At 36.4% G+C, this 27,642-nt stretch overlaps 1 protein-coding gene across 1 annotated transcript in view; it reads right to left on the bottom strand.

Moving 5' to 3' along the window:
* ADA2A (ADA2 2A) overlaps positions 1–9,447 on the bottom strand; it is a 44,020-nt gene extending 34,573 nt beyond the window's left edge. The window contains exons 1-6 of the mRNA XM_020382337.3: positions 9,276–9,447; positions 6,379–6,434; positions 6,116–6,294; positions 5,095–5,160; positions 4,839–4,964; positions 4,679–4,751 (exon numbers count right to left, since the gene is read on the bottom strand). Coding sequence (XP_020237926.1) covers positions 4,679–4,751; positions 4,839–4,964; positions 5,095–5,160; positions 6,116–6,294; positions 6,379–6,434; positions 9,276–9,328 — 553 coding nt within the window. The 5' untranslated portion in view covers positions 9,329–9,447. The remainder of the gene's footprint in view (positions 1–4,678; positions 4,752–4,838; positions 4,965–5,094; positions 5,161–6,115; positions 6,295–6,378; positions 6,435–9,275) is intronic.
* Positions 9,448–27,642: the final 18,195 nt, after the last annotated feature.

Raw genomic sequence — 27,642 nt, 5'->3', positions numbered from 1 at the left:
TACCTTATGCATGAAAAATCTGATGTTCCTAATATATTTAAATGTTTTTCACAAATGATAGAAATACAATTTGACACAAAAATATTCATTTTGAGAAGTGATAATGACACTGACTATTTTAATAAGAAACTCAAAGAATTCCTTCAAAATAAAGGTATTCAACATCAATCGACATACCCAAACACTTCTCAACAAAATGGAACTACTAAAAGAAAAATAAAACTTCTTGATGTAGCTCATGCCATCATGTTTGAGTGTAATGTTCCAAAGTATTTATGGGGGGAATGTTATCCCAACAACAAACTATCTCATAAATAGAATGTCCACTTGTGTGTTAAATTATCACATGCCTTTAGACACTTTTAAAATCTTCTTTCCATCATGATGATTGCATGTTGATCTGCCTTTAAAAGTGTTTGGTTATACTGTTTTTTTGCATACACCTTTTTACCTCGGTCTAAACTAGACCCAAGAGCGGAAAAATGCATTTTCATTGGTTATTCACCCACCCAAAAAGGTTATAGATGTTTTAATCCCATCACAAGGAAGCTTCATGCTAGCATGGATGTTACCTTCTTGGAACATCAAATTTTTTTTCAAAAAAGTTTCATTCAAGGGAAGAATATGAATGAAGTCAATTTTTTGCATGAACAATTACTCACTCTTGTTTTCAACACTGAGGATACAACTTTAGTTGATCAAATTAATGAATTTAGTAAGAAAAAACATTTTGAAACATATCCTAAAATTGATAAAGGAAACCTTATCCTAGACTTAAGAGGAGCCCAAACAAGGAAAGAAAAAATATCAATTAGAAAAAGAGGTTTGTGTTTAGACTCGAAAATATCCTAAACGAACTAGAAACCAGCCCATCATCTTTACGCCATGCCATCTAGAAACCCCAAAAGATAGTATAGCATAAATACCACAAGATCTTTCAGGTAACACTACAATTCTCACTTTTATTATTGATCTCCCACAACTCTTAGGAAAGGAACCGGAGCCAGCACAAAAAAATACCAAAACCCAGCACAAACCATCCCATTTCCAAATATGTTTCCCATCAAACCTTTCCAAAAATCACCAAGCCTTTACCTCTAAAATTACAAATTTGTTGGTGCTTAGACACATCAAGGAAGCACTAGATTAACCCTTCTGGAAATTAACAGTCTTAGAAGAGTTGGATGCACTTAAGAAGAATGGGACTTGGGAGATTGTAAACTTGCCCCATGATAAAAAACAAGTTAGGTGTAAGTGGGTCTTTACCATTAAGTGCAAAGCTGATGGAAGTGTAGAAAGGTACAAAAATAGATTGGTAGCAAAGGGATTTACCCAAACATTTGGAGTAGATTATGAAGATACTTTTGCTCTAGTTGCTAAACTTAACACTATACAGATTCTTCTATCCCTTTTTGCCAATTTCAACTGGCCTTTACATCAATTGGATGTAAAGAATTCTTTTTTGAACGAGGAACTTGAGGAAGAATTGTTTGTGAGTCTTACCCTAAGGTTTGAGAAAGAACTTGGAAGAAATAAGGTTTGTAGACTAAAGCATGGTTTGAGCTGTTTGGAAATGTGGTAAAAGGGCTTGGTTATATCCAAAGCCAAGCTGATCACACACTTTTCTACAAACATTCAGCAAATGGTAAGATTGCTATTTTAATTGTATATGTGGATGATATTATCTTCACAGGTGATGATTGCTTGGAGATCAAAGAATTGAAGGAAAAACTTTCCAAGGTTTTTGAAATAAAGGAACTTGGCCCATTATTTCCTTGGAATTGAATATGCCAGATCTAAGGGATGTATTTTTATGTACCAGGGTAAGTAATCTGAATCTTCTAAAGGAAACAAGATCACTTGGATGCAAGCTGCTGAAACATCCGTGGAACCCAACATAAAACTACAACTAGCTGAATTTGAAGAAATGGTGGAAAAAGGAAGGTATCAACGATTGGTGAGAAGGCTAATATACCTATCCCACACGTACAAACATATCCTTCGATGTAAGCACAGTAAGTCAGTTTATGCATGCACCGAGACCCAAACATATGAAGGCAGATTTTAGGATCCTAAGATACTTGAAGGGGTCACCTGGTCAAGGGCTCTATAAAAACCATGGCCACCAACATGTACAAGCCTATATTAATGTTGATAGGGCTAGACGTATTACAAACCAAAAATCAACATCAGGGGAGCGTTTGTTTTGGGGTATCATATTGCATTCCTGGGAATCATATTCTCAGGAATATTTCCATTGGAATGTTATTCCCATGTATCTTTATAAGATATGTTTGGTTATATTTTAATATTCCTTGGAATATTTTTCAAAATTTAAAAATAAAAAAAAAATAATTAGAACAGGAAGTTACAAGTGTGTTAAGATGTAACTTCCAATATTCCCATGGGAATATCACATTCTCACACCCTCAACATGGGTATAAAAAAGTAAGAAACATGGTAGGAAGACATTCCCAGGAATGAACAATACCAAGGAACTCAAAACTCATAACAAACATGGGAATATTACATTCCTATCTTCACATTCCCAGGAATCAAATTTTAATCTATGAAACAAATTCCCCCAGATAATTGCACCTTCATTGGAGGAAATCTGGTTAGTTGGAGAAGCAAGAAACAAAGTGTTGTAGCAAGAAGCAGTGCAGAAGCTGAATTTAGAGCAATGGCTCATGAAATTTGTGATGTGTTCTGAGTGGAAAAGGTTCTACAAGAATTGAAGGTTTTTGATTCCGCACCATTAAAGTTATATCGTTACAAGTCTGCAATATGTATTGCACACAACCCAGTCCTACATGATAGGACCAAACACATAAAAGTTGACAAGCACTTCATTAGGGAGAAGAAAGAAAGAGGACAAATTCGTATTACTTATGTTCCCACTCAAGAACAATCAGCAGATATCTTAACCAAAGGATTACCCAAGAAACTCTTTGAGAACATAACTAACAAGCTGTGCATGGAAGACATCTTCAAGCCAGATTGAGGGGGAGTGTTGATATGCTGTTAAAAGAGGATTAAATCTCTATTTGATTCCCTAAAATGTTTTTGTTAATAAGTTTGATTGTGTAACTAATTTGTTTCCTTGTATTGCTAGTAATTACTTTATTTTCTGTATAATTATCTTGTTGCCATTTTTAGTTTAGCTTATTTTAGTTAATTCATTATTGTCATATTTTCTTCCCTTATTTTACGATTTAGTTTCCTTCTTTCACCTAATGTAATTCTCCTTTATAAAAAGGAGGAAAACTTGCACAGATAATTATAAATATTTCATATTTTTCAACTCTACACTATAACTATCTTGTAACTTCTTGAATCTTATCAATTTCAACCGGTTGGTGGCATACTATATAAGTTCATGAATGAAACTGTTGTGATTCAGGAATTGTGTGTATTGTTGTACACATACCAATCTTATTTATAGAGTGAATACAATAAATGATAGAGATACTAATCTCTAATATTATGGAAACTAATCTAATCATATCCCTAATTGATATATATGCTCCAGCTTGAGGGGGAGTGTTACAGATATTGTGAATATATTACAGATATTGTTGTACACATACCAATCTTATTTATAGAGTGAATACAATAAATGATAGAGATACTAATCTCTAATATTATGGAAACTAATCTAATCATATCCCTAATTGATAGTGAGGATAATAGCCCATAATATATGTATCTACAATATCTGTAATATATTCACAATATCTGTAACACTCCCCCTCAAGCCGGAGCATATATATCATATGCACCAAGCTTGTTACAAATGTAATCAATCCGAGGTCCTTTAAGCGATTTTTGTGAACATATCTGCTAACTGGTCACCGAAGGCAGTTGGAGGCAACGACCGAAGGCGGCGACCGGAAGGCGGCGACCGGAAGCGGCGGTCGGAGTCAGCGACCGGAGGCGGCGACCGGAAGCGGCGGTCGGAGTTGGCGACCAGATGCGGCGGTCGAAGGCGACTACCGGAAGCGGCGACCAGAAGCGACGGTCAGAGACGGCTATCAAAAGCGACAGTCAGAGTCGGCGACCGGAAGCGAGTTCGGAGGCGGCGGTCGTTGACGACGTGGCGACCAGAGGTAGCGGTCGGAGGCAACAACTAGAGGCGGCAGTCGGCGGCACAGTGACCAGAGGCGACGATTGCCGGCGCGGCGACCCGAGGCAGCGACCAGTGGTGGCGGTCGGCGGCGCGGCAACCAGCGACACGACGACCGGAGGTTGCGGTTGGAGGTAGCGACCGAAGGAGGCAATCAGCAGTGCGACGACTGGAGGCAGCAGCCGCCGGCACAGCCGCCGGCAGTGGCTAGAGGTGGCAGCGAGGGCCTTTGCAAGAAGAGAGAAAAAATATATTCTAAAAGAAAAGAACCTAAGCTCTAGATACCATGTTGTGATTCAGGAATTGTGTGTATTGTTGTACACATACCAATCTTATTTATAGAGTAAATACAATAAATGATAGAGATACTAATCTCTAATATTATGGAAACTAATCTAATCATATCCCTAATTGATAGTGAGGATAATAGCCCATAATATATGTATCTACAATATCTGTAATATATTCACAATATCTGTAACAGAAACAAACTAATCAAGTCTTGCATGCAAAATCTTAAAAAGTTGTGATTTAGCTCATTGAGAAACAAACCTTTCATGACTTCACGTCCCTTCACCATTGCAAAGAGTTCCTCTCTGCTCTTTCCCATAACATGAGACAAATCCTAGGTGTGCATATGAACAATTACACTGTGAATTCAAATGATGGTTGCATGTATACTATTAATAACATAGTTCCCAAATAGTCTTACAGGGAGAGGAAAACATGGTGAGTTCATATATACAGCATTGTAGTGATCAATACATTGAAATTTGCTTTTTGTTCCGACATACTCAGTAACTTCATTCCAATTCCCAAATCCATACATTTCAATGCCCTATAACAATAAAACATTTAGAAACACAAATTTTAATGAGAAGTAATATGACAGAAAAGTATATATAATTTAACATATAATGCAAAAGAAAAAAGAAAACACAAGCGTTCCCCATACTCAAATCTCATACCTCTAAAAGTAACATCTCTTCATCTGTATTCCAATCTGGACACATAAGTGGAAAAGATAGATTATCCTGTGCCAGAAAAAAAAATGCTTTAAAAACTTAAATTAATACACTAATATACTAACAATAAACATGGATACACGTACACTGGAAACTTTATTCACAATGGAATGTTATTATTTTCATCTGAAAATGCTACATGTATGATGATAGCATGCATATCAAGAAAGTTAAGAACTTTCATTCAGTTTTTACCTTCTTGTGAGGACCATAAAATGAAGAAAGTGGAAAGAAAGATCATGCGCATGCTCAGAACAAAGTTAAAAAAAATATCCATCATCCGAGAAGTGATATATTAAAATAGCTGGTTAGAGCACAGACAAAAAGTCAGCAACAGCCAATTCCAACCCAAGTAAACCCCCATTAAAGTCTCTGAATTTGTAAGGCAGTCATAGTAACCCCTAAATTTAGAAAAATGTCAAATAAATCCCTGAAATTAAAATTATTATCATTATAGTCCATAGTGAAGTTAATGGCGAGGACCAAGTGACTAACAGACTTCAATTTCAGGGATTTATTTGACATTTTTGTAAATTCAGGAATTAATATGACAGTGCTTCACCAATTTAGGAACTAAAATGAGGGTTTACTCATTCCAACCCATTTAGAAAAATATTTCAAAGGAAAAAAGTTGTTATCATTATGAAATAATGCACAAAATTACATAGAATTAAAGAAGCACTAACTAACAAGTTATCAACAATCTGGTTTGTCAAGTAACAAAGTATTGCCATTAAAGAATAAATACCAACCAACTTTCCAAGTACAGTCTCAAGCATTTAGTTCTTGCCTGTTCTTCATTCTTTTGAGGAAAGAAAATTTTCTTAGAAGGAAAGAAGAGAAGCATAAGAAGGAAGAAGCTATTGTCAATCATTCTCAGTATATCTTAGAGAAAAAATTGAAGATGCGAATCAGTGAAAGTATTACAATAAATATAAAAAGGAACAATGCTTAGAAGATTTACCATAGTCCGATATGGATGATTGCTTTTGTGAGGTGTCACCTCAGCACCAACAGAGAAGCACTCTATGCAGAGATCAAAATCTTGACACAAAACACACTTGATGCGAATCTTCCCCGAAATATCCTTGTTACAATAATTACAGTGATAAAGAGATACCTTGCTATTAGTTATCCCTTGGCCTACCACGTTTAGAAAATAGTGTTACAGAAAACGTTAATGGACCTTTTGGAAGGAAGGGCAGGTAAGTGTTGATCAAAAATCACCTGTAGGTAAAGTTTCTGAATTTTCTACAGTCAGAGCAGCTTTTTTTCTCTTTGACCTAAAAACAGAAAGCAATGGAAGAAACATCATTACAACATAAGGGTAACTAAACAAAAATATGTGGCAGCTGGCAGGAAGCATTCAAGAAGAATTTCAACGTATCCAAGGGTGTGCCCAGAAACAAAAATCTACAGCAAAACAAAATCATTCTAGGACAAAGGAAAGTATAAATTTTTCTTTCACAAGAGCAAAATAACTAAAAGTGTGTAAAAATTTTAAGTTTTTTCCCCCTTATTTCCATCCTCAAACTTGAAAACAACCACTTTATTGACAAAAGCATTTTTAGATTCCATTGCATCCAAAATGTTGACCCTGTGTCCTGTGCCCATGTAGGCCTCACAGCTGATGCACAGAAAAAATACTAAAAATCCACATTTCCTCAACATCATTTTGCAGAAAATAATAACCACTGTTCATTTCTTATTCTGATGAACATTTGGATATGTTAAAGAATTTAATCACTCATTGATATATAAATATATATGAGAAATGAATGTTAGTTAGTTAGTTTTAAAGCTACTGTTTGTTAGGATTTTATGGTTTTTGAGTAACTGCCTCTAAATAAAGCATGGCTATTGTATTTAGAGTTTAGACAGACTTAATGTATAATAATTTTTAATAATTTTGTTTTCCTGACCTTTTTTATTTGATAAACATGGTTTTAAAAAATCATTATTTTAAATTGGAAATGGATACACATATGGCCTCATAATAGGTGCCGTTTTGGGAGAATATTGATCCATGCTTTGCATTTTGATTGTCGCGCAAAAGCGGCATGAAATTTGAGATGAGTTCAACGCATGTACTAGTCTCGGTCTCCTGCTCTTCATCTTCTTTGTCTCTTCTCATAAACACTAGAAAAATTCAAACTCTTCAATCTTCACACTCCCTTTCACTAAAGAGGCTTTGGTTAGCAATGCAAGTTGGTAGTGGCCTATGAAGCACAAATATTTCATTTTTGTTCACATATCCGTATCCAATACGTATTTGATACTAATACTCTTAGATACTTCACTGATACATATCGGTGAAATATCCAAAACTTTAAAAATATTATAAAGATTTTATTCGATCTTGATACTTTGGGATACTTCATCGATACTTATTAGTGATGTGTATCGGAGAAGTATCCAAACCTTTGGAAAATTAAACAGCTAAATAAGATATATAAATATGTTTGAGTAAAAAAAAGGATATATAAACATGTTTAATATAGAAACATTGTCTCTTTATGAACTAAAAATGAAAATTTTCCTCTTTATGGATGATTTTAAGAAAGAAATGAGATTGAGTGTATTATTTTTATTTGTAAATAATAGGAAGTAATTTATGATGAAATGATCAATAATTTTTTTGCTTTTAGTAATGTACAAGAAGTATGTTTTTATTTTGGATTTGCAAAATTACAAGTATATATTTATTATGTTTATGAATTTTAATCAAAATTACAATTACACATTGATTACATTTATGAATATTTATACATATCAAGACATGTATCTGACATGTATGACATATCATATCCTATATATTTTAAAATAATCGTATCTTCGTATCGTATTTGTGCATCATAAGTAGTGGCAGTGCAGCTTTAACATCCAGCTGCTGCAATGGCAAAGGGACCAAGAATGGGAGAAGAGATAGGGTGGCGCAGCCAAAGGAAGTTTTTCTTGAACCTTTGGGGGTGATTTTAGGGTTCCAACGATCACTCCGCTCTGCTGATTCGGGCCCACCCCAGCTACCACATTGAAACACCACGTGATGGCATCACTGTGGCAGCTCCATGACACTCCATCTCAATAGCGAACGATCCAGCCGCTATTGGCAACCATGTTGTATTCTCTTCTTCGTTTCTTTTTCCCCTTTCCTTCATTCATTGTCTTTCTATTTCTTTCTCTTTCCCACCTATATTCTATACCACTCATCTTAAATCTGAAGTGCCTGGACCTTCAAGGTCTACAATAAACACTGCTCCCAGATCTACAGACCATATGACGAGGAAATATGCTGATTTCTTGAATTCTTGAAATACCCACAGTATGGGAAAGACATAACATTGTTACAACTGTCAGTAAAATCTTATTGGAAGCTGGTTCTACTTCCTTCACCCAAACTCTAGTACCACACAGGGCAAACTTGATCCTAGGTCCCAGAAACACGATATTCCATGCATATTCTTCGACACATGAAAGGATTTACAGATTCATCAAACTTCATTAATCAATAATTGAAAATGGGACTTTACTCTTACTACATTCCAACAAAATCACAGGAAGCAAATGTGCTCACAAATGCCTCGTTGAAATCTGAGTTTTGAGTTTAATGTTGATAAGGTAGGAATTACTCATATTTATTTGCCAGCTTAAAGAGAAGTGTCGGAAATCAACCCCTAAATTTTGGGAGAATCACAGCAGCTCATAGAGATTATCTCATAACCTCCCAATCGTTCCTTATTCACTTTTATAAACATATTATATTATAATTCTCCCAATTCAGAGATGAAAACCTACCCTTCTACTTCCAACTCCAAATCCACCTCTAAACAAACCGTAAGAATCTCAAAGCAATAAATAATACTCCATTAAAACAAAAGGCTTCATGTGACCATATCAAACCACCAAGTAGTAGTACTCCACGAAACGAACCATGCCATTGATTCCAATGATAATGGGGGGAACAATAATAGCATTAACGAGAACAGAAAAGCACGTTCCGTAACATATGAAGCGCTTAATTAATTGAAATTTCCCTAACGCAAAGTCCCCGAGCTTAATTTCACATATGCGAAGTCAAAACGCAAGAATTGAAAGAAAAGCGCTTTCAGTAATCAGAAACAAACCTGTGGTTGGGATCATCGTCGGCAGGGCGCGACGCAGCTCGACACCGACCCATTTCTCCTGATCAGTGCCGGAGAAACCTTGCTTGCCGCCAAACAAATTGTTTATGGAACTGTCACAACAGTCTTTCTTATTTCGAAAGAGTAAATCTCCACTTTTGCATTAAAATGCTGAGTGTTGGTCACTTTATGCTTAACTAGTAGAGAATGGCTCTACTAAAAAAAATTGTAATTATTATATTTTATTTTTCAATATTAATAAATAAATAAATTATTATTATTATTATTAGCATTTACATTTCAATTTTGGAATGAAATGAATATATATATAAGAAAAAAATATATATTAAAATGAAAACTAAAAAACGACTATTAAACATTAACTCTATGATTGGAATTTGGAAGAGATAAAAATGGGAGGATAGAAAATAAAAAGAGAAAAATTGAAAAGAAATATTATTAGAGAAAGTGAAAGAAAAATGGGAAGAAAAGTTGAATTTTAGAAACAAAAATTTAAATTTTATTCTTCTTCCACTTTTCCTTCAAATTGAAATTCAAATATTTATCTTTAATCTCATTTTTCATCCACTCAACCAAATATAGATGAATGGAAATATTTTATCATTTTGATTTTCACTCTTTTTAAAAAAAGGAAATAAATAGAGAAAATAGAAGAAGAAAAAAATATAAGAAAATATGACGAAGTAGGTAAATAGAGAAGAAATAAAAATTTTGTAAAAGATAATAGAAGGAAAATAAAATGAAAGTTAATTTTTAATAAATAACTTTATTTAAAATAATCAATAAAAAATACTTTTTATTACTATTTCATTTATTTATAAATATTATTATAAAATTATTTCATTTGTTTTTTATTTTTAAAATCAATGCATGTATGTAACATAAGGCAAGTTTGCAACTATATTGTAAGTCACACTTTTAATGTAAGTTTACAACATGTTGCACGATTAGGAATTTGACTCCATATCTTTGACACACTTTTCCTCATTGCAAGTCTACTACATGTTGCATGGCCAAAAATTTGATTTTTTTCCTCTACTTCTCTTTTTCCAAACATATTCATCATGAAGTTAGATACTAAATAAATATTTATAATATTAAATACTAGAGTAAAAATACTTGCCAAGGTTGGAAAGGCCATGAATTTGGATTTATGCTATTTATAATTAGATTTGGACCATCTAAATTTTTAATTCTAATAGTTAAAAAACTAATTATTCCGTAAATTTTATTTTATTTTTAAGCATTGTTATATGATTAATGAAAAAATACATTCATGAACATTATACTTGCGGATGGAAATCACCTATCCCCAAAACTCTATCAACATTCCTAGCCTTCCAAAGAGAATAACTCATATCAATTAAAATATTACATGTCACATTAACATATTTTAACATTGTTACTACATGTACAAGTTCAATTTGATAACTTCTCGTTCCTCTATCCTATCACCTCATCGCACTAAAATTTGCTTTAAACAACACCACTTTAAATGTTTTCACTGTAGATTTACATATTGGAGGGACTGAAGCAAGAAATTCACAGATATCGTTGCAGACCCTCTCAAATTTATAGTCAAGGGAATGATAAGTGTGTAGTTTCGGCATTGTAAAACGTGGTCTCAAATGTAGCTTAGCCCCTCATACAGCGAGTTCCTCTCGCAACCCGAAAATTTTTTATCTTGCAACCTATGATTTAGACATCCTTTTAAAAATTTCATCAATTAAGGAATATCCGGACACCAGGCTAATCCTTAATTAATGATTTTGAAAAATGAGTTCATGTAGTCGTCACCAATGTTTTACTCAAAACATTGAAAAAAGAAAAGGTTTTTAAAATTTCAATAATGGTCTTAATAGCCAGAATTGGGTTCGGGGTCGGTTACGTGTAGGAAAGGTATTAAGCACCCCTACAGCGCTCTCAATCGGTACCCTATGATGAAGTTAATGTGATAAGAATTAATAAATTAAATATTAGATCCCCTTTATTAATATTTATTTACATGCTATAAATTTAAATTACACAATTGACTCTAAAATGTCTACATGATTGCTTTTATTATAACAATGTTTATCAAAGATAAGAAATAAAAGAGAGAGAAGAAGATTGACTGAAATACCTCTTGAATGAGCTTCTATTAAATCTTCAAATATGGTGATTTTTAGGTGCTTTGTGGCAACCTTTCACACTACTATAAGCCTCACAAAACTCAAGAAATATAATAAGAGAGAGAGAGAGAGAGAAATTTCGAGCTCTAAGGAGTTTTAGACGAAATTTTGTGGCCTTGAGAACTATGCCCGAGTCTGCTACTTATAGACATCAAAAAGTTGGCAGAACGGCCTGTTACAGATTTGGAACGGGCCGTTTTGGATCTGTACATTATGTGTTAATTTCTCATCTTGGAACGGCCCCTTCTGAAACTAGAACGGCTCATTCCAAAGTTGAGTTTTACACGTAACTGCCTATGCTAGAAAGGCCTGTTCCAATCTAGGATTTTAGGCTTTTTTTTAGTAATTTGGAACAACCCGTTCAAGTTTGGGAACGGCCCGTTCCGGTTTTTGAACAGCCCATTCTGGGCTACTAAAACCAACTTATTTGGGCTTTACGCCTTCTAATGTCATGTCCTGTGGTTTCCATGCTTCGGGAGCTCTTTTCCGTGATAATAAACATCCATTTCATTGTTTGTATGCCCCCCGAACGAAATTGGTTGTCTACAGCTGCCCCTCTTTACTTGTCCTTTGGAATAGCTATGTGTTGTTTTTTCGAAGGCAAGTAAAGACATAGACATTTCATCTAGGTCTTCTCTTCGTCTCTTTGGTGTTGGTGCTTCTGCGTTGTTTCCCTTAGATAAGTGTATTTGCTCGTATCCTCGCCCTTTAGAGTAGTTGAGTGTTGGTTGTGTACTCTATTGGGTAACAAGGCTGAAAAATTATACACCTAATCTTCAGTCTTTGAGCAAATGCTCCATGTTATTTGCTCTAATTGCTTCTCTTGTGATAGTGAGGTGGAGATCTGGATCTTCGGCCTGCTGATGTTGAGTATTATTGTGTTGGCCTCTCCAAGCTGCCTACTGATGTTGTGAGTATTGTTGTGTCGGTCTCTCCAAGCTGCCTGCTGATGTTGTAAGTATTATTGTGTCGGCCTCTCCAGGCCACCTGCTGATGTTGTGAGTATTATTATGTCGGCCTCTCCAGGCCGCCTACTGATGTTGTGAGTATTATTATGCTGACCTCTCCAGGCTACCTGTTGATGTTGTGAGTATTATTATGCCGGCCTCTCTAGGTCGCCTGCTGATGGTGAGTATTATTATGTCTGGCCTCTCCAGGCTGGCTGCTGAATGCTGATAATTATTATGCCTGGCCTCTCCAAGCTAGCTACTAATGGTGAGTATTATTATGCCGGCCTTTCCAGGCTGGTTGCTGATGGTGAGTATTATTATGTTGGCCTCTCCAGGCTGGCTGCAAATGGTGAGTATTATCATGCCGGCCTCTCCAAGTTGGCTGCTGAATGCTAAGAATTATTATGTCTGGCCTTCCTAGGCTGGCTCTTGATGGTGAGTATTATTATGCCGGCCTCTCCAGGCTAGTTACTGATGGTGAGTATTATTATGCCAACCTCTCCAGGCTAGCTGCTGATGGTGAGTATTATTGTGTTGGCCTCTCCAGGCTGGTTGCTAATGGTGAGTATTATTATGCCGGCCTCTCCAAGCTGGCTGCTGATGGTGAGTATTATTATGCCGGCCTCTCTATGTTGGCTGTTGAATGCTGAGTATTATTATGCCTGGCCTTTCCAGGTTGGCTGCTGATGGTGAGTATTATTATGCCTGGCCTCTTCAGGCTAGCTGCTGATGGTGAGTATTATTATGCCGTCCTCTCCAAGCTGGCTACTGATGGTGAGTATTATTGTTTCGGCCTCTCCAGGCTAGCTGCTGATATTGTGATTTGATTGCCCCCTTTTCTTTGGCGAGGATGTTTGATGAAGACGAGGATTGCTGGTAAGTGGTGCCCTTGTGCTGGTGGGCAGAGGAGTAGATGGGTGACAGGGATTCTAGTGTTGCCCCTACCATGTGAGTATTGTGATGCCTCTCCAAACATCTTCGTTGTCGGATGGTTGGCAAGAATTTGGTGTTATTCTTGTCAAGGTGAGTATTCTGATGCCTCTCCAGGCGGGCTGCTTGTGGTAGTGTCTTTTCTAAATTTCATTTTTGTTTAGCTTCGGCTCTTTGAAGCTTGCCTTTTTCTTCTATTTTTCTAAATGCTTCGGCTTTTTCAACATTTACAAAGCTTTCCTTTTTCCCATGTTGTTGCTTTTGCTCTTTATTGTCATAATTGGTGGAGGGATCCCATCCCATGATGATGTTATTTGCTCAATCTTTATTAATGAGTATTATTTGGAAGCCACTCCTGGCTTTGGTAGGAAAACATTCTTGATCTTGGCATTTTCATGGATCTTCCATCATTCAGTTGAGGAGTATAGCTCGGTCGAAGACAGAATAAGGATTGGTGGTTTCTTCATGCTTATGGACTTTATTATTCTTCCTCGTCCGATTCTATCCCGTCTTGTTGTTGACGTGTCATTCTTTTCTTGGTGGCTATATGAAACCACTTGTATGGAATGCCCTTGTTGGTGTTATGCTTTTTAACATGATCTTGGCTCTTAAGGCACTGTCTATCTGTTGATCTTTATTTACGAGTGCTTCGGCCTCCTAATTCCTTCGACAAGCGATGGATAGACACACACAAAGAATGCAAGAATGCAAAGCAGGAATGGATTGGATTTTTCAAATTTATTTTTTAGTGAACTTATACCCTTTTGTGCACACTTGTGCCATATGCATGTTATGCAATGATGCTTCTATGCTAATGCTTAAAATGCAAATTTATTTTTACTTTCAAAAAATTAATCTATGCGCATTGATCAATGGCATGGATTGTTAGCTTTTAGCCCTGTCGAATTCAGTGTTGCTTCTTGAACTTGAGGTTTGTGTAGTTCAACCGTCTCACTTGTACCGAATATGATATGTTAGCCCTTAGATCAGGTGTACCTAGACTCTGTTGTAGTACACCTCCAACTTTTCTTGTGAGTGTTCACTGTGCATATTTCGTGTATCTCTCAAATTTACCTTAATGCCATATATATACATATATTTTTTTGCAAAAGTTTTGTTCGAAAGGATTTTTTCAAAAATGTTTTTTAGAAGAATGACTGGCCGAGGTAGGCTAGTGGTTTAGGCTGATGAACAAGCACATTCAAAATGAGGAAATCATTTTTCGCGTTAGCTTGTTATTCCCTTCAAAGTTAAGCAATGACTTGGGATTGCATATTGATTAAATGATCTTCCCGAGCCGCCTTTCGGTTTTCAGCTTGGGATGCTGCTTTGTCCTAACTTTTGATTAGGTTACTTGAGATGTGTTCCCTAGAGGACATTTTCTTTTTTGATCCTCACTTTTGCCTAGGCTACCTTTTTTGTTTGTGGGTCTCCTAGCGGACCTTGCCCTAATTTTTGCGTTGCCCTCTCAGTGGATTTCTTGCCGGGCTTTTGTCTTTGCAGCATTTGTGATCATCTTTCATTCCCTCATTAAAGGGGGATGCCCCTTGCACTGATTTCTTTGGACTTTTATCCACAAGTCATGCCAAATTTGATTGATCCTTATGTGTTTTTTATTGCGTATTAAGCCATTGTTTCTAATGACGTCCTTATTTCAAATGTACTTGTTCATTTAAGGTTTGTTGACGAGACTTAGAGTAGATAAAAGGGAGAAGAGAAATGAAGTAGAAAAGTATATGGCATTAAAATAGAATTTTAAATTTATACATGCCCATTTAATGTAGCTCGAGGGCCCGGGCATGCCCTGAGTTCGTGATTCATACACAGAGAAGTAAAGGGAGGTTGCCCCTTATAGAGACATAGGTTGTCTGACTGTAGGACTAGTCCTACACTTGCTTGGATGTGGCACTTCAGAAGATCTTGTGTAGAGGGAGGTCCTCTGGCTTCTTCTCTCATGAAGGTGTTGTCAACCCATATTCTGAGACTTTCCTAAGAAGTAGGAATGGGTAGAAGCAATGATAGAGCTTTCCATGGAGTCTTGCTCCTCAAGAGGAACATTCAAACTGTCTCTCGATTTTTAGCTCAAACAAACATCATTCTTTTTTTTTTGCCTAGAATGCCCTTTACGGGTTTTCATTCTAGCAACTTCTTAACAAGCAATGCTTCTCTCTTGTTGAAATCACCTTTCGAGAAAGCTTTATTCACTTTGCCTTAGTGTTTGAGGGATTCGTCCTCCTCAGGTTCTCTTTATTAGCTTGCAACTCGTTAGGAGTGTGGATCCATCCATCCCTAGTCGTCTCTCCTATTCCGCTTGGATTTCACGGTTGCACGACACGACTTTATCCTCTTGGGGTAAGAGTTGGCGTCTTAATGATTGTGGAGTTCTTTACCCTAAACTCTTTATACATGGCTTACTTTCCATTACTTTCGACAAACGCACATAGGTTAATTTTCCTTTTTATTCTCATTTATTCTTTTACAAGGAGGAATATGTTCTAAATGAATGTAATGCAGAATGTAGAGAAAGTTGAGAATAATAAATATCAGTCTTATTGATTTTTTTATCTGTGAATGCTCAAATAGATTTTGACAGTATTAAGCGAGAATCTATATTAGATTCTAAGAAGACTTACTTTAACAAACATATCAAAGCAAGGGCCCAACCATAATATTTTTTAAAATTTGATTTGGGCTTTTCTTTAGAGCGCAGATACTGTCGTATATTAGAGCATTCACTTTTCTTAACTTTCTATACGTACTGCAACCTAATCCTCCTTAGCTAATATAATAAAATGAATGAAATTAATGAGCTAATCTAGAATGCATGTCATTTTTTTTGCCTAATCTTTATCATGTTTCTATTATCTAAAGGGGAATGATGCATGGAGATGAGATTTCTTTTATTCATTTTAAAAAAAAAACGAAACTACCTATATGATGTTAATGAAATGATGATCTAAGAATGTACAAAGGGGTATAAATTTTTTTTTTCTTTATTATCTGTTTGCTTATTTTAAAATTCCAATCCATCTTATTAGAACAAAATAATACAAACAAATGCACACACACATGCTTAATCAACGTACACCCACGAACAACCATGTTCAAATCCTTATTCTGCAGTCCCTATCGAGAAAAGTGCATTGTCGTAGTATTTCGGGCTAGAGTAACCGGTTATCACATTGAGTGTGATTTCCAACAAGGCTCGCAGGCTCCAAGGCCAAATTTGGGCCGGTCGTAAAGGGGAAAAATATTTAAATTATAATTCTTATATTATTAACTTCATCATTTATATGGGCTTGACCCTCTTTAAACTTCCCTAGTGGAGTCGCCATCTGTCGCAACCCGAAAATTTTCGATCTTGCAACCTATGGTTTAGACATCCTTTTAAAGATCTCATCAATTAAATAATTCCTGGACACCAGACTAATCCTTAATTAAAGATTTTGAAAAATGAGTTCATGGAGTCACCACCAATGTTTTACTCAAAACATTGGAAAAAGAAAAGGTTTTTAAAAATCCAATAATGGCCTTGTTAACCAGAATTGGGTTCGGGGGTTGGTTACCTGTAGAGAAGGTATTAAGCACTCTACAGTGCCCTCAATCGGTACCCTATGATGAAGTTAATGTGATAAGAATTAATAAATTAAATGTTAGATCCCCTTTATTAATATTTATTTACATGCTATAAATTTAAATTACACAATTGACTCTAAAATCTCTACATGATTACTTTTATTAGAACAATGTTTATCAAAGATAAGAAATAAAAGAGAGAGAAGAAGATTGACTGAAATACCTCTTGAACGAGCTTCTATTGAATCTTCAAATATGGAGATTTTAGGTGTTTTGTGGCAACCTTTCACACTACAATAAGTCTCACAAAACTCAAGAAATACAATAAGAGAGAGAGAGAGAAATTTCGAGCTCTAAGGAGTTTTGGATGAAATTTTGTGGCCTTGAGAACTATGCCCGAGTCTGCTATTTATAGACATCAAAAAGTTGCCAGAACGGCCCGTTACAGATTCGGAAAGGCCCGTTCTGGATTTGTACATTATGTGTAAATTTCTCATCTTGGAACGACCCATTCTGAAAATAGAACGACCCGTTCTAGAGTTGAGTTTTACACGTACTGCTTATGCTGGAATGGCCCGTTCCAATCTAGGATTTTAGGCTTTTTTTAGTACTTTGGAACGGCCCGTTCAAGTTTGGGAATGGCCCGTTCTAGACTACTAAAACCAACTTATTTGGGCTTTAGGCCTTCTGATGTCATGTCCTGTGGTTTCCATGCTTCAGGAGCTCTTTTCCATGATAATAGACATCCATTTCATTGTTTGTATGCCCCCCGGGCGAAATTGGGTGTCTACAGTCCCCAACATCATAGAGAATTCTTTATAACTTTCTCATTGATGACTCACTCCTTAAACCTCCATCGTGCTTTCGTTGTATTGCAAGTTCATGAACATAATCAAAATCAATACAATCACATAACTACATTATTCATCTATCATGAATCTCATATATTTTTGTCTCGTCTACGTACAAAATAATGGTCTAGATCTCGTTAACAAAATGAACAAATGAGATCGGTTGGATGTTTTCAACGATATTGTTCATCTGTCAAGAATCTCGTTGACTTTTTTCTCGATTGCTAGGTAAATTAACGTTATAGATCTTGCTGAAAATAAAAATACACGAGATCTCTACGCTGTTTTTAGTTTTACTGTTCATCTGTCAAGAATTTTGCTGACTTCTATTTCGTTTGCAAGGTAAATCATTGGTATATATCTGAAAAATGGGAAAGAAAATACCGCACTCCTTTGATGCTCCAATGATCATTGCAACAAATTTAAGGCCTTGGATGAAGAGATGACCTAAGAGAATTGAAGTACAAGAAAGAGATGAATCTGAACTGGGCTCACTCTTGCGAAAGTAAGAAGAATCAAGATCACTCCTCACAAGGAAGGTGTACTTGGGAAAACTTTTAAGGAAGTTAGGCTCCTATGAGCTCTCGGTGACTTTGAAGGAGAAGGAATTCTCTAATCTAAAAATACTCTCTCATATAAAAGAATCAAAGTGATGGAAATACAAGTTATAACCTTATATAGAGCGAATTGGCACAAGGAAGTTTTAGCAAGTTGTGCGTCAAGATTTGAATTCAATTTTGAAATTTGAATTCAAATCTATTTGAGCTAATTAAACCTATGTGCAATCAATTCATTTGGTGCTATACATGTGCAATCACCATTGGCTAAGAACATGGTCCCCAAATGACACCTAAATTAGACTTAATTAACTAGATGCTCTAATTAGGCCTCAAACCTATGTTAATGGCTAAAATACAATAACCTAAAAATCCTATACAATGTAATCTAAAAAGATAAATAAAATGAGTCCAATATTGGCATCCTCAAAATTCGAGGTCCATTAAAGACCAACTCACCAATGCATCAATTCTAACTCTTCCAAACTTTTCTCAAACCTTTGAGCTATAATGTGATACATCTAGAATAGGTATAGGTGTTGTGTTACTTCAAGGTGGTCATCCCATTGCCTACTTTAGTGAAAAACTAAGTGGTCCCACCTTGAACTATCCCATTGCCCAAATAATCGATTATTTCATAGGCTCTTGGAATTCTTCATGTTCCAGATAATCAATTATTACCCAAATAATCGATTATTTTCATAAGTTTACTTAAGATAATCGATTATATCTTAAGATAATCGATTATTCCAGAGAAGTTTTGCTTCTTAGAAATTTAACTTCTCAAATTTCACTAAGTCTTATTTGTCACTTTAAATACTCTCTTCCAAACATCTCTAATTATCATTCTCAAAGCATGATCAATTCAAACATGATTCATTGATTATTCCCAATTCAATTCTCAAATTGTTGAATCTTTCCCTTGGTAGAGGTTTTGTAAAAATATCAGCTAGTTGTTTGCTAGTTTCTACAAACTCTACAACACAATCATTCCTTTGCACATGGTCTCTCAAAAAGTGGTGCCTTATCTCAATATGTTTTGTCCTAGAGTGGAAAATTGGATTCTTGGTCAGATTTATTGCACTAGTATTGTCACACCTCAAAGGAATTTTATTCAGCTCAACTCCATAATCTCTTAACTGTTGTTTCATCCAGAGAATTTGAGCACAACAACTTCCAGCAGCTATATACTCAGCCTCAGCTGTACTCAAAGCAACACAAGCTTGCTTTTTTCTATGCCATGAAACAAGTGCACTACCTAGTAAGTGACAAGTTCCACTTGTGCTCTTCCTATCTAGTCTACACCCAGCATAGTCTGAATCTGAGTAGCCTATCAGACTTAGTGAGACTCCCTTTGGATACCACAACCCCACAGTGGTTGTACCTTTCAAATACTTAAGGATTCTCTTCACACTCTTCATATGAGATTCTTTAGGATTAGCTTGGAATCTTGCACATAGGCACACAACAAACATTATATCAGGCCTACTTGCTGTCAAGTACAAGAGTGATCCAATAATGCCTCTATACTTTGAACTATCAACAACAATTCCTTTCTCATCTAAGTCAAGATTGCAATTGTTTGATATAGGTGTGGCAGCCTCCTTACACCCTTCCATACCAAACTTTTTCAGAAGTTCATTGCAATACTTGCTTTGACTTATGAAAATTCCATCATGCATTTGTTTGATTTGTAGTCCCAAAAAGAATGTAAGCTCTCCCATCATTGACATTTCAAATTCTCCTTGCATGGATTTAGCAAATTCTTTACAAAGAGAGGTATTTGTGGATCCAAACACAATATCATCCATATATATTTGTACATACATTGTATCATTTTTAAATTTCTTGACAAACAATGTATTATCCACCTTTCCTCTTTCATAGTCATTCTCAATCAAAAATTTGCTCAACCTGTCATACCATGATCTAGGAGCTTGCTTCAAGCCATAGAGTGCCTTTTTGAGCTTATACACATGATTAGGATTCTTAAAGTCCACAAAACCTGGTGGTTGTTCAACATACACTTCCTCTTGTATCAACCCATTGAGGAAATCACTTTTCACATCCATTTGATACAGCTTGAAATTCTTTATAGAGGAATAAGCAAGAAGTAATCTAGTGGCCTCAATTCTTGCTACAGGGGCAAAAGTCTCATCATAGTCAATCCCCTCTTCTTGATTATACCCGTTAGCCATTAGTCTTGCCTTATTTCTTAGAATTATTCCAGATTCATCAAGCTTATTTCTGAAAACCCATTTGGTTCCAATAATTGGATAATCTTTTGGTAATGGCACTAAATCCTACACTTCATTTCTTTCAAACTGATTTAGTTCCTCTTGCATGGCCATTAACCAATGCTCATCTTTAAGTGCTTCATCAATGCTCTTAGGTTCAATTTGTGACACAAATGCCATAGTGTTGCAAATATTTTTAATAGCACTCCTAGTTGACACTCCCTTACCAATATTTCCAATTATGTTATCCATTGATAAGTCTCTAGAAGTTCTCCATTCCTTAGGCAGTTGTTCACTTGTTTCCTTTGCTTTCTCATGTGATTCACTCACTTTAGGCACTTCACTTGGTTCATTCTCCAATAGGGGTTGATCAAGTAATTCAGTTAAATCTTCAATTTCAGTTTGCCTAGTCTCTTGCTTATTTGACTCATCAAATACCACATGGATAGATTCTTCTACAACTAGAGTTCTCTTATTATAGATCCTATAAGCTTTACTATTTGTAGAGTATCCTAGAAAAATTGCCTCATCAGCCTTTGCATCAAACTTTCCAAGCTGTTCTTTCCCTTTGTTCAGCACATAGCACTTACACCAAAGCAGTGTTAATAGCATCAGCCCAAAAATATTTTGGCAAGTTTGTTTCATTCAACATTGTTCTAGCAAGTTCTTCTAAGGACCTATTTTTCCTCTCAACAACCCCATTTTGTTAAGGTGTCCTAGGTGCTGAGAAATTATGGTTTATACCATGTTCCTCATAGAATTTTTGAAACATTATGTTTTGAAACTCACCGCCATGATCACTTCTTATAGAGGTGATGTTTGAACACTTCTCATTTTGAACAAGTTTGGAAAATTTTCTAAAGGTATTAAAAGCATCATTTTTATTTGCAAGAAACATAACCCATGTGTATCTTAAGTAGTCATCAACAATCACTAAACCGTAGTAGTTTCCGCCTAAGCTCATGGTTCTTGAAGGACCAAACAAATCCATGTGAATTAATTGCAAAGGTCTAGTTGTGGAAATTTTATCTTTGCTTTTAAAGCTAGCCTTCACTTGCTTGCCCTTTTGACAAGCATCACATAGTTTGTCCTTGCCAAACTTGAGTTTAGGTAGACCAACCACTAAATCTTTCCTACACAGCTTATTCAAATGATCCATATGAATATGTGCAGCTTTCCTGTGCCAAAGCCATATATTTTCTTCTTGGGTTATTAGACACTTAGTACTTGAGATTGCTATTGAGTGTTCTAAGTCAAGCATGTATATATTGTCAATTCTTTTTCCTATGAATCTGATTTCTTTTGTCTTTTTTTATCACAAATCAAGCAACATGTATCATCAAATTCAATTTTAAAGCCTTTATCACTTAGTTGACTAATACTCAGCAAATTATGTTTCAAACCATCAACAAGCAATACATTTTCAATCAATGTTTGAGAAGAGGAATTACCAACATTGCCATGGCCAAGAATTTTCCCCTTGTTGTTGTCACCATAGGTAACATACCCTTCATTCTTCAATTTCAGACTTGAGAATTTTGAAGGATCCCCAGTCATATGCCTTGAGCATCCACTATTAAGATACCAAAGTAGATTTTTGGCCCTCAAGCATTCCTACAACACAAATTCAGAGGAAAAATTTAGGTACCCATGTGAAGGGTCCTTGTTGGTTAGTTCTCAGCCTTTGACTCTTTTCAACCCAAACCATCTCTCCATTTGGAACTCCATATTTTCTAGAATAGCAGTTCCTAATTGTATGGCCTCTTTTACAGCAATAAAAACAAGTTGTTTGTCTAGAAAAGTTGCTTTTAAATTTTCTAAAATTTTGGTTTTTCACAAAAGCTTTTTTCTTTGACTTAAATGGCATGCTCATGCTTTGGTTAAAACCAAGTCCACTCCTATCAAAAGTGTTTCTTTGTTTTCCCAAAAGAATGTTTAAGTTTGAATTTCCATTTGTGAACTTTGCAAGAGTTGATCTCAAATCATCATTTTCTTTTTCAAAAACTTTGCAATGTTCACAAGCATCTTTTGAGGAAGTGGAGTTTTCACAATGAGCTTCATTAAAGTTAAACATAGTTTGAAGATTTTCATGCTCACGCTTTAAATCCTCAAGCTCTTGTTCAACTTTAATTAAGGCATTTTCATACCATTTCAGCTTATTTTTCAGCTTTCAATTTAAGGCTCCTAATTTGACAGCTTCTTCATGGATTTGTATAAAAGCTTCTTGGAGTTGATCATAATCCGGATTTGATTCAAGGTCAGAGTCACTTACAATTGTGTCTTGGTCAGTTCCAGCCATCAAGCATAAGTTGTTCTCCTCACATTCGGATTCATCACTTGATGTGCTTGAGTCATTATCTTCCCAAGCAATGTAGGCTCTCTTCCTTTTTCCATTTTTCTTAAATTTCTTCTCCTCTTGTTGCTTCTTCAAGAGATTTGGACACTCAGCTTTCATGTGTCCCGGTTTTCCACATTCAAAGCAATTAAAGGAGGATGTGCTTGCTTCCTCTTTCTTGTTTGTCTTTTTATTGAATTTGTAGGGGGAATTCTTCTTTCTTCTCATGAACTTTCTGAACTTCTTCACCAGCAGATTGAAGTTCTCGGTTTCAGAATCATCGGAGCTTGTTTCTTCACACACCTCTTTTCCTTTGGCAGATTTCAAGGCTTTCAATGACACTCCTTTGCCTTTCTTATCTTGCTGCTCATGTTCATCAAATATGTGTAGCTTTTGCTCATGCTCTCTCAGCTTCCCAAAGAGAGTAGCTAATGTCAAGGAGGTCAAATCCTTTGATTCTTCAATGGCTGTCACCTTTGCTTGCCATGATCTGTCCAAGCATTGCAGCACTTTTAAATTCAGTTCTTCCTTCTCAAATTTCTTGCCAAGGTCAACAAGGTGATTTATCAAGTGTGTAAATCTCTTTTGAAAGTCAGAAATAGATTCACCATTTTGCATTCTAAACAGCTCATATTCTCTAATGAGAGTATGCTTTCTTGATCTCTTTACATCACTTGTTCCTTCATGAGTGACTTGCAAAGTGTCCCACATTTCTTTAGCAGATATGCATTGTGAGATTCTAAAAAATTCATCAATAGACAATGCAGTTGTTATGATGTTTTTGGCTCTCTTATCATGTTGGGCTCTTTTCTTTTCCTCATCACTCCATTCACTCCAATGTTTTTCGTTTAACTCATCACCATCTTTTTTCATAGGGATATAGGGTCCATTTTCTATAGCATCCAATACAGCAATATCAATAGCTTCTATGAAAATTCTCATCCTAATTTTCCAATAGACATAATTTTCACCATTGAAAACAGGAGGTCTATGAATAGACACACCCTCACCATAGGGTAGGTTGTTGTTGGCCATTTTTGAAATCTTGAATAACTCTCAAGAACCTTGCTCTAGATACCAATTGTTAGAAAAGAATGACACAATCCAAGAGGGGGGGTGAATTAGATTCTATGACCCTTTAAAAATTATCAGAGTATTTAGGATCTTTATTTCACTTAAACTTTTCTAAGACTGAATTTTTCAAATGAAGCTCTCTTAAAGACTTATTATGAAAGTATGAATGCAATATGCTTTCTTGATTACAAAATTGTGAGGTTCAAATATAATGTTCTAATTCAGATTTAAACCAACAATTTTCACATACACATGTTAATCAAGAATTATCTTCTTTAATGTTCAATCAAGCAATTACTCAAAGTAAAAGATAAGGTAGAAGAAGATTGCACAAGTCTTTTATACTGGTTCAGCCACTCCACATGTGACCTACATCCAGTCCTTAATCAACACCTGATTAAGATTTGTTCCACTATCTTAAGCAAGAAGGTTTACAAGCACACACACATGCATATACTTCAACACAAAAGATAACCACTTTCTTGACCCCAAGAAAGCACCCCTTGTAGAACCCACTACAAGAAACCTTATCACTTGAGAAACCCTTCTCAAGATTTTTACAAAGATTCACAAAGAATAAAGGAACGAATTCACCTGGAATTCTTGAAGCAAATCTTAATCTTCCCCTTTCAAGATATGATGATGATGATGATCTCACAAAGTTTTTCACAAACGTTTTTACTCTTGGATTTCACAAAGAAAACACTCCAAGATGTCACAAAGACTCCACAAAACGCTTTTCACAAATTGATTATCAGTTCTAACTCAATGTCTGAAGTTTCTCAAAGTTCAAACTATTTATAAAAGTTTCAGACGCAGATAATCGATTATTTTAAAGAATAATCGATTATTTTGTTCTTCAGATTTTCTGGAAATCAACCAAGAACAATATAATCGATTATTTTGCTGGATAATCGATTATTCTAGAGAGTTGTTTCTGGGATAATCGATTATTTTGGCAAATAATCGATTATTGCAGCAAGGCATCCCATTTTTCCTGTTGCTGGAATAATCGATTATATTTAACGATAATCGATTATTTTGAGTTAGTTTTTAAAACTTCGTTTTTAAGTCTCAAAATAACTTTCCAACCTTTTCACTCATCATCATATACTCTCTACTCAGCTTTAGATATAGATTTGCTTATGCACAAAGCATACTAAGCACACGCAATATAAAAACTCATTCAAAACAACTTAATTTCTAAACTCTATTACATTTCTCCATTACATAGCATTTTCTTGACTTTTCTTTGACTTTGTTTTTGTGCTTGTCGCCACCGGCCCAAACGGGCCTCGGCGGTCGCGAAGACGGTCGAGCTCGCTTATTATTTTAGTTTTGAAAATGTATTGGATTATTAGAACGACTTGTTCTCAAACTGAGACCTTGTCGATCCTATCCAATTTATTTATTAAAACGTCTCACCAATCCATATTAATCCCAAGCGGGACCCTCCATGGATTAGTGGTTTTCGTAAAAGGAGGGTTCGTGGAGTCGCCACCAATGTTTTACTCAAAACATTGGAAAAAGGGATAAGGCAATTGATTTTATAAATCAACTTTGGCCATTACAACCAGAGTTGGGTAAGGGAGTCGGTTACGCGTGGGGAAGGTGTTAGCACCCCACAGCGCCCCTTTCGGGTTCCCTATGACAGATTATTTTCTAAAATAACAGCGTAAAATTACTAAATTACCCCTATTTATTCTAAGCAATCATAAATTAACTATCTACATGATGACAGTTTAAATATGCACACAGAAAGCAGTAAAAGGAAGGATTTAAGAAGAAACCTCTTGAAGTGTGCTTTTATGTATTGAGTAAAACTGAGAAGCTTTTTGGCGTTCCCTCGCTCTACAAGCTCGCTCGCTCCTTCTAAAAACTTTTAACTATGGAAATCCGGAGGATTTCCCTTCGACTAGGTTCGATCCTCAAGCAAAATGGCTCGGGGCTCAAGAACTTCGTCGGATCAACTCTCCGAGTGATTTCTAGGGCAGAACACTGCTCAAAAACCCCAGAATACTCAAGGAGAGGGTTAAAACTATGTGAAAAAGTGTGGAATGACGTCCAATTGACGTCATATTTATAGGGAATAGGCGCAATACGGCCTACAGGAGCAATACGGCCGTATTGAAATTTTTGAACTTCAATACGGCCGTATTGAGTTCAATACGGCCGTATTGAAATTCAGAAATTTCAATACGGCCGTATTGAGTTCAATACGGCTGTATTGAAGCTTCAATACGGCCGTATTGATTTCAGTACGGCCGTATTGAAGTTTCAGAAACTTCAATACGCCGTATTGAGTTCACTGCGGCCGTATTGAAGCTTCAATACGGCCGTATTAAGTTCAGTACGGCCGTATTGGGCTTCATTCCCTCCACTTCCTTATTTTGAGCTATTCTAAGACCTCTAGACCTACAGAGAACCCTCCTAGGGCCTTCCAGGAGTCCTTCTGGCTGATCTTCCTTCAGTCTTCGAGAGTCTTCAAGCTTTATTTCCGACCCGGACAATTTTAGGGGTCTACAGCTGCCCCCCCCTTTACTTAGTCAAACGGTCTTTTGGTGTACCGGCTGACAAGTAAAGGAGTTGACCCAATTGTCCGGGTGATGCGCCGACCTTCTGACTTGTAGCGTCTTCCGGTGGAAAATTGTTGAGTAACCTCTCCAGGTTGTTGCATACCTCGGCGCTCCTGACAACCTCGGTAGCTAAGTTTACCCTCTTCAGGTCCTGCCTCTTAACATTCAGCAGTGTGAGTTTACCCTCTCCAGGTCCTGCCTCTTAACATTCAGCAGTGTGAGTTTACCCTCTCCAGGTCCTGCCTCTTAACATTCAGCAGTGTGAGTTTACCCTCTCCAGGTCCTGCCTCTTAACATTCAGCAGTGTGAGTTTACCCTCTCCAGGTCCTGCCTCTTAACATTCAGCAGCGTGAGTTTACCCTCTCCAGGTCCTGCCTCTTAACATTCAGCAGTGTGAGTTTACCCTCTCCAGGTCCTGCCTCTTAACATTCAGCAGCGTGAGTTTACCCTCTCCAGGTCCTGCCTCTTAACATTCAGCAGTGTGAGTTTATCCTCTCCAGGTCCTGCCTCTTAACATTCAGCAGTTGAGTTTACCCTCTCCAGGTCCTGCCTCTTAACATTCAGCAGTGTGAGTTTACCCTCTCCAGGTCCTGCCTCTTGTAGACCCCTAAAATTGTCCGGGTCGGAAATAAAGCTTGAAGACTCTCGAAGACTGAAGGAAGATCAGCCAGAAGGACTCCTGGAAGGCCCTAGGAGGGTTCTCTGTAGGTCTAGAGGTCTTAGAATAGCTCAAAATAAGGAAGTGGAGGGAATGAAGCCCAATACGGCCGTACTGAACTTAATACGGCCGTATTGAAGCTTCAATACGGCCGCAGTGAACTCAATACGGCGTATTGAAGTTTCAGAAACTTCAATACGGCCGTACTGAAATCAATACGGCCGTATTGAAGCTTCAATACAGCCGTATTGAACTCAATACGGCCGTATTGAAATTTCAGAATTTCAATACGGCCGTATTGAACTCAATACGGCCGTATTGAAGTTCAAAAATTTCAATACGGCCGTATTGCTTCTGTAGGCCGTATTGCGCCTATTCCCTATAAATATGACGTCAATTGGACGTCATTCCACACTTTTTCACATAGTTTCAAC

The sequence above is a fragment of the Cajanus cajan genome, chromosome 6 (assembly GCF_000230855.2).
Source record: "Cajanus cajan strain Asha chromosome 6, NIPB_CcT2T_4, whole genome shotgun sequence".
Lineage (NCBI taxonomy): Eukaryota > Viridiplantae > Streptophyta > Magnoliopsida > Fabales > Fabaceae > Cajanus > Cajanus cajan.
This window is presented reverse-complemented; position numbering and strand designations above follow the sequence as displayed.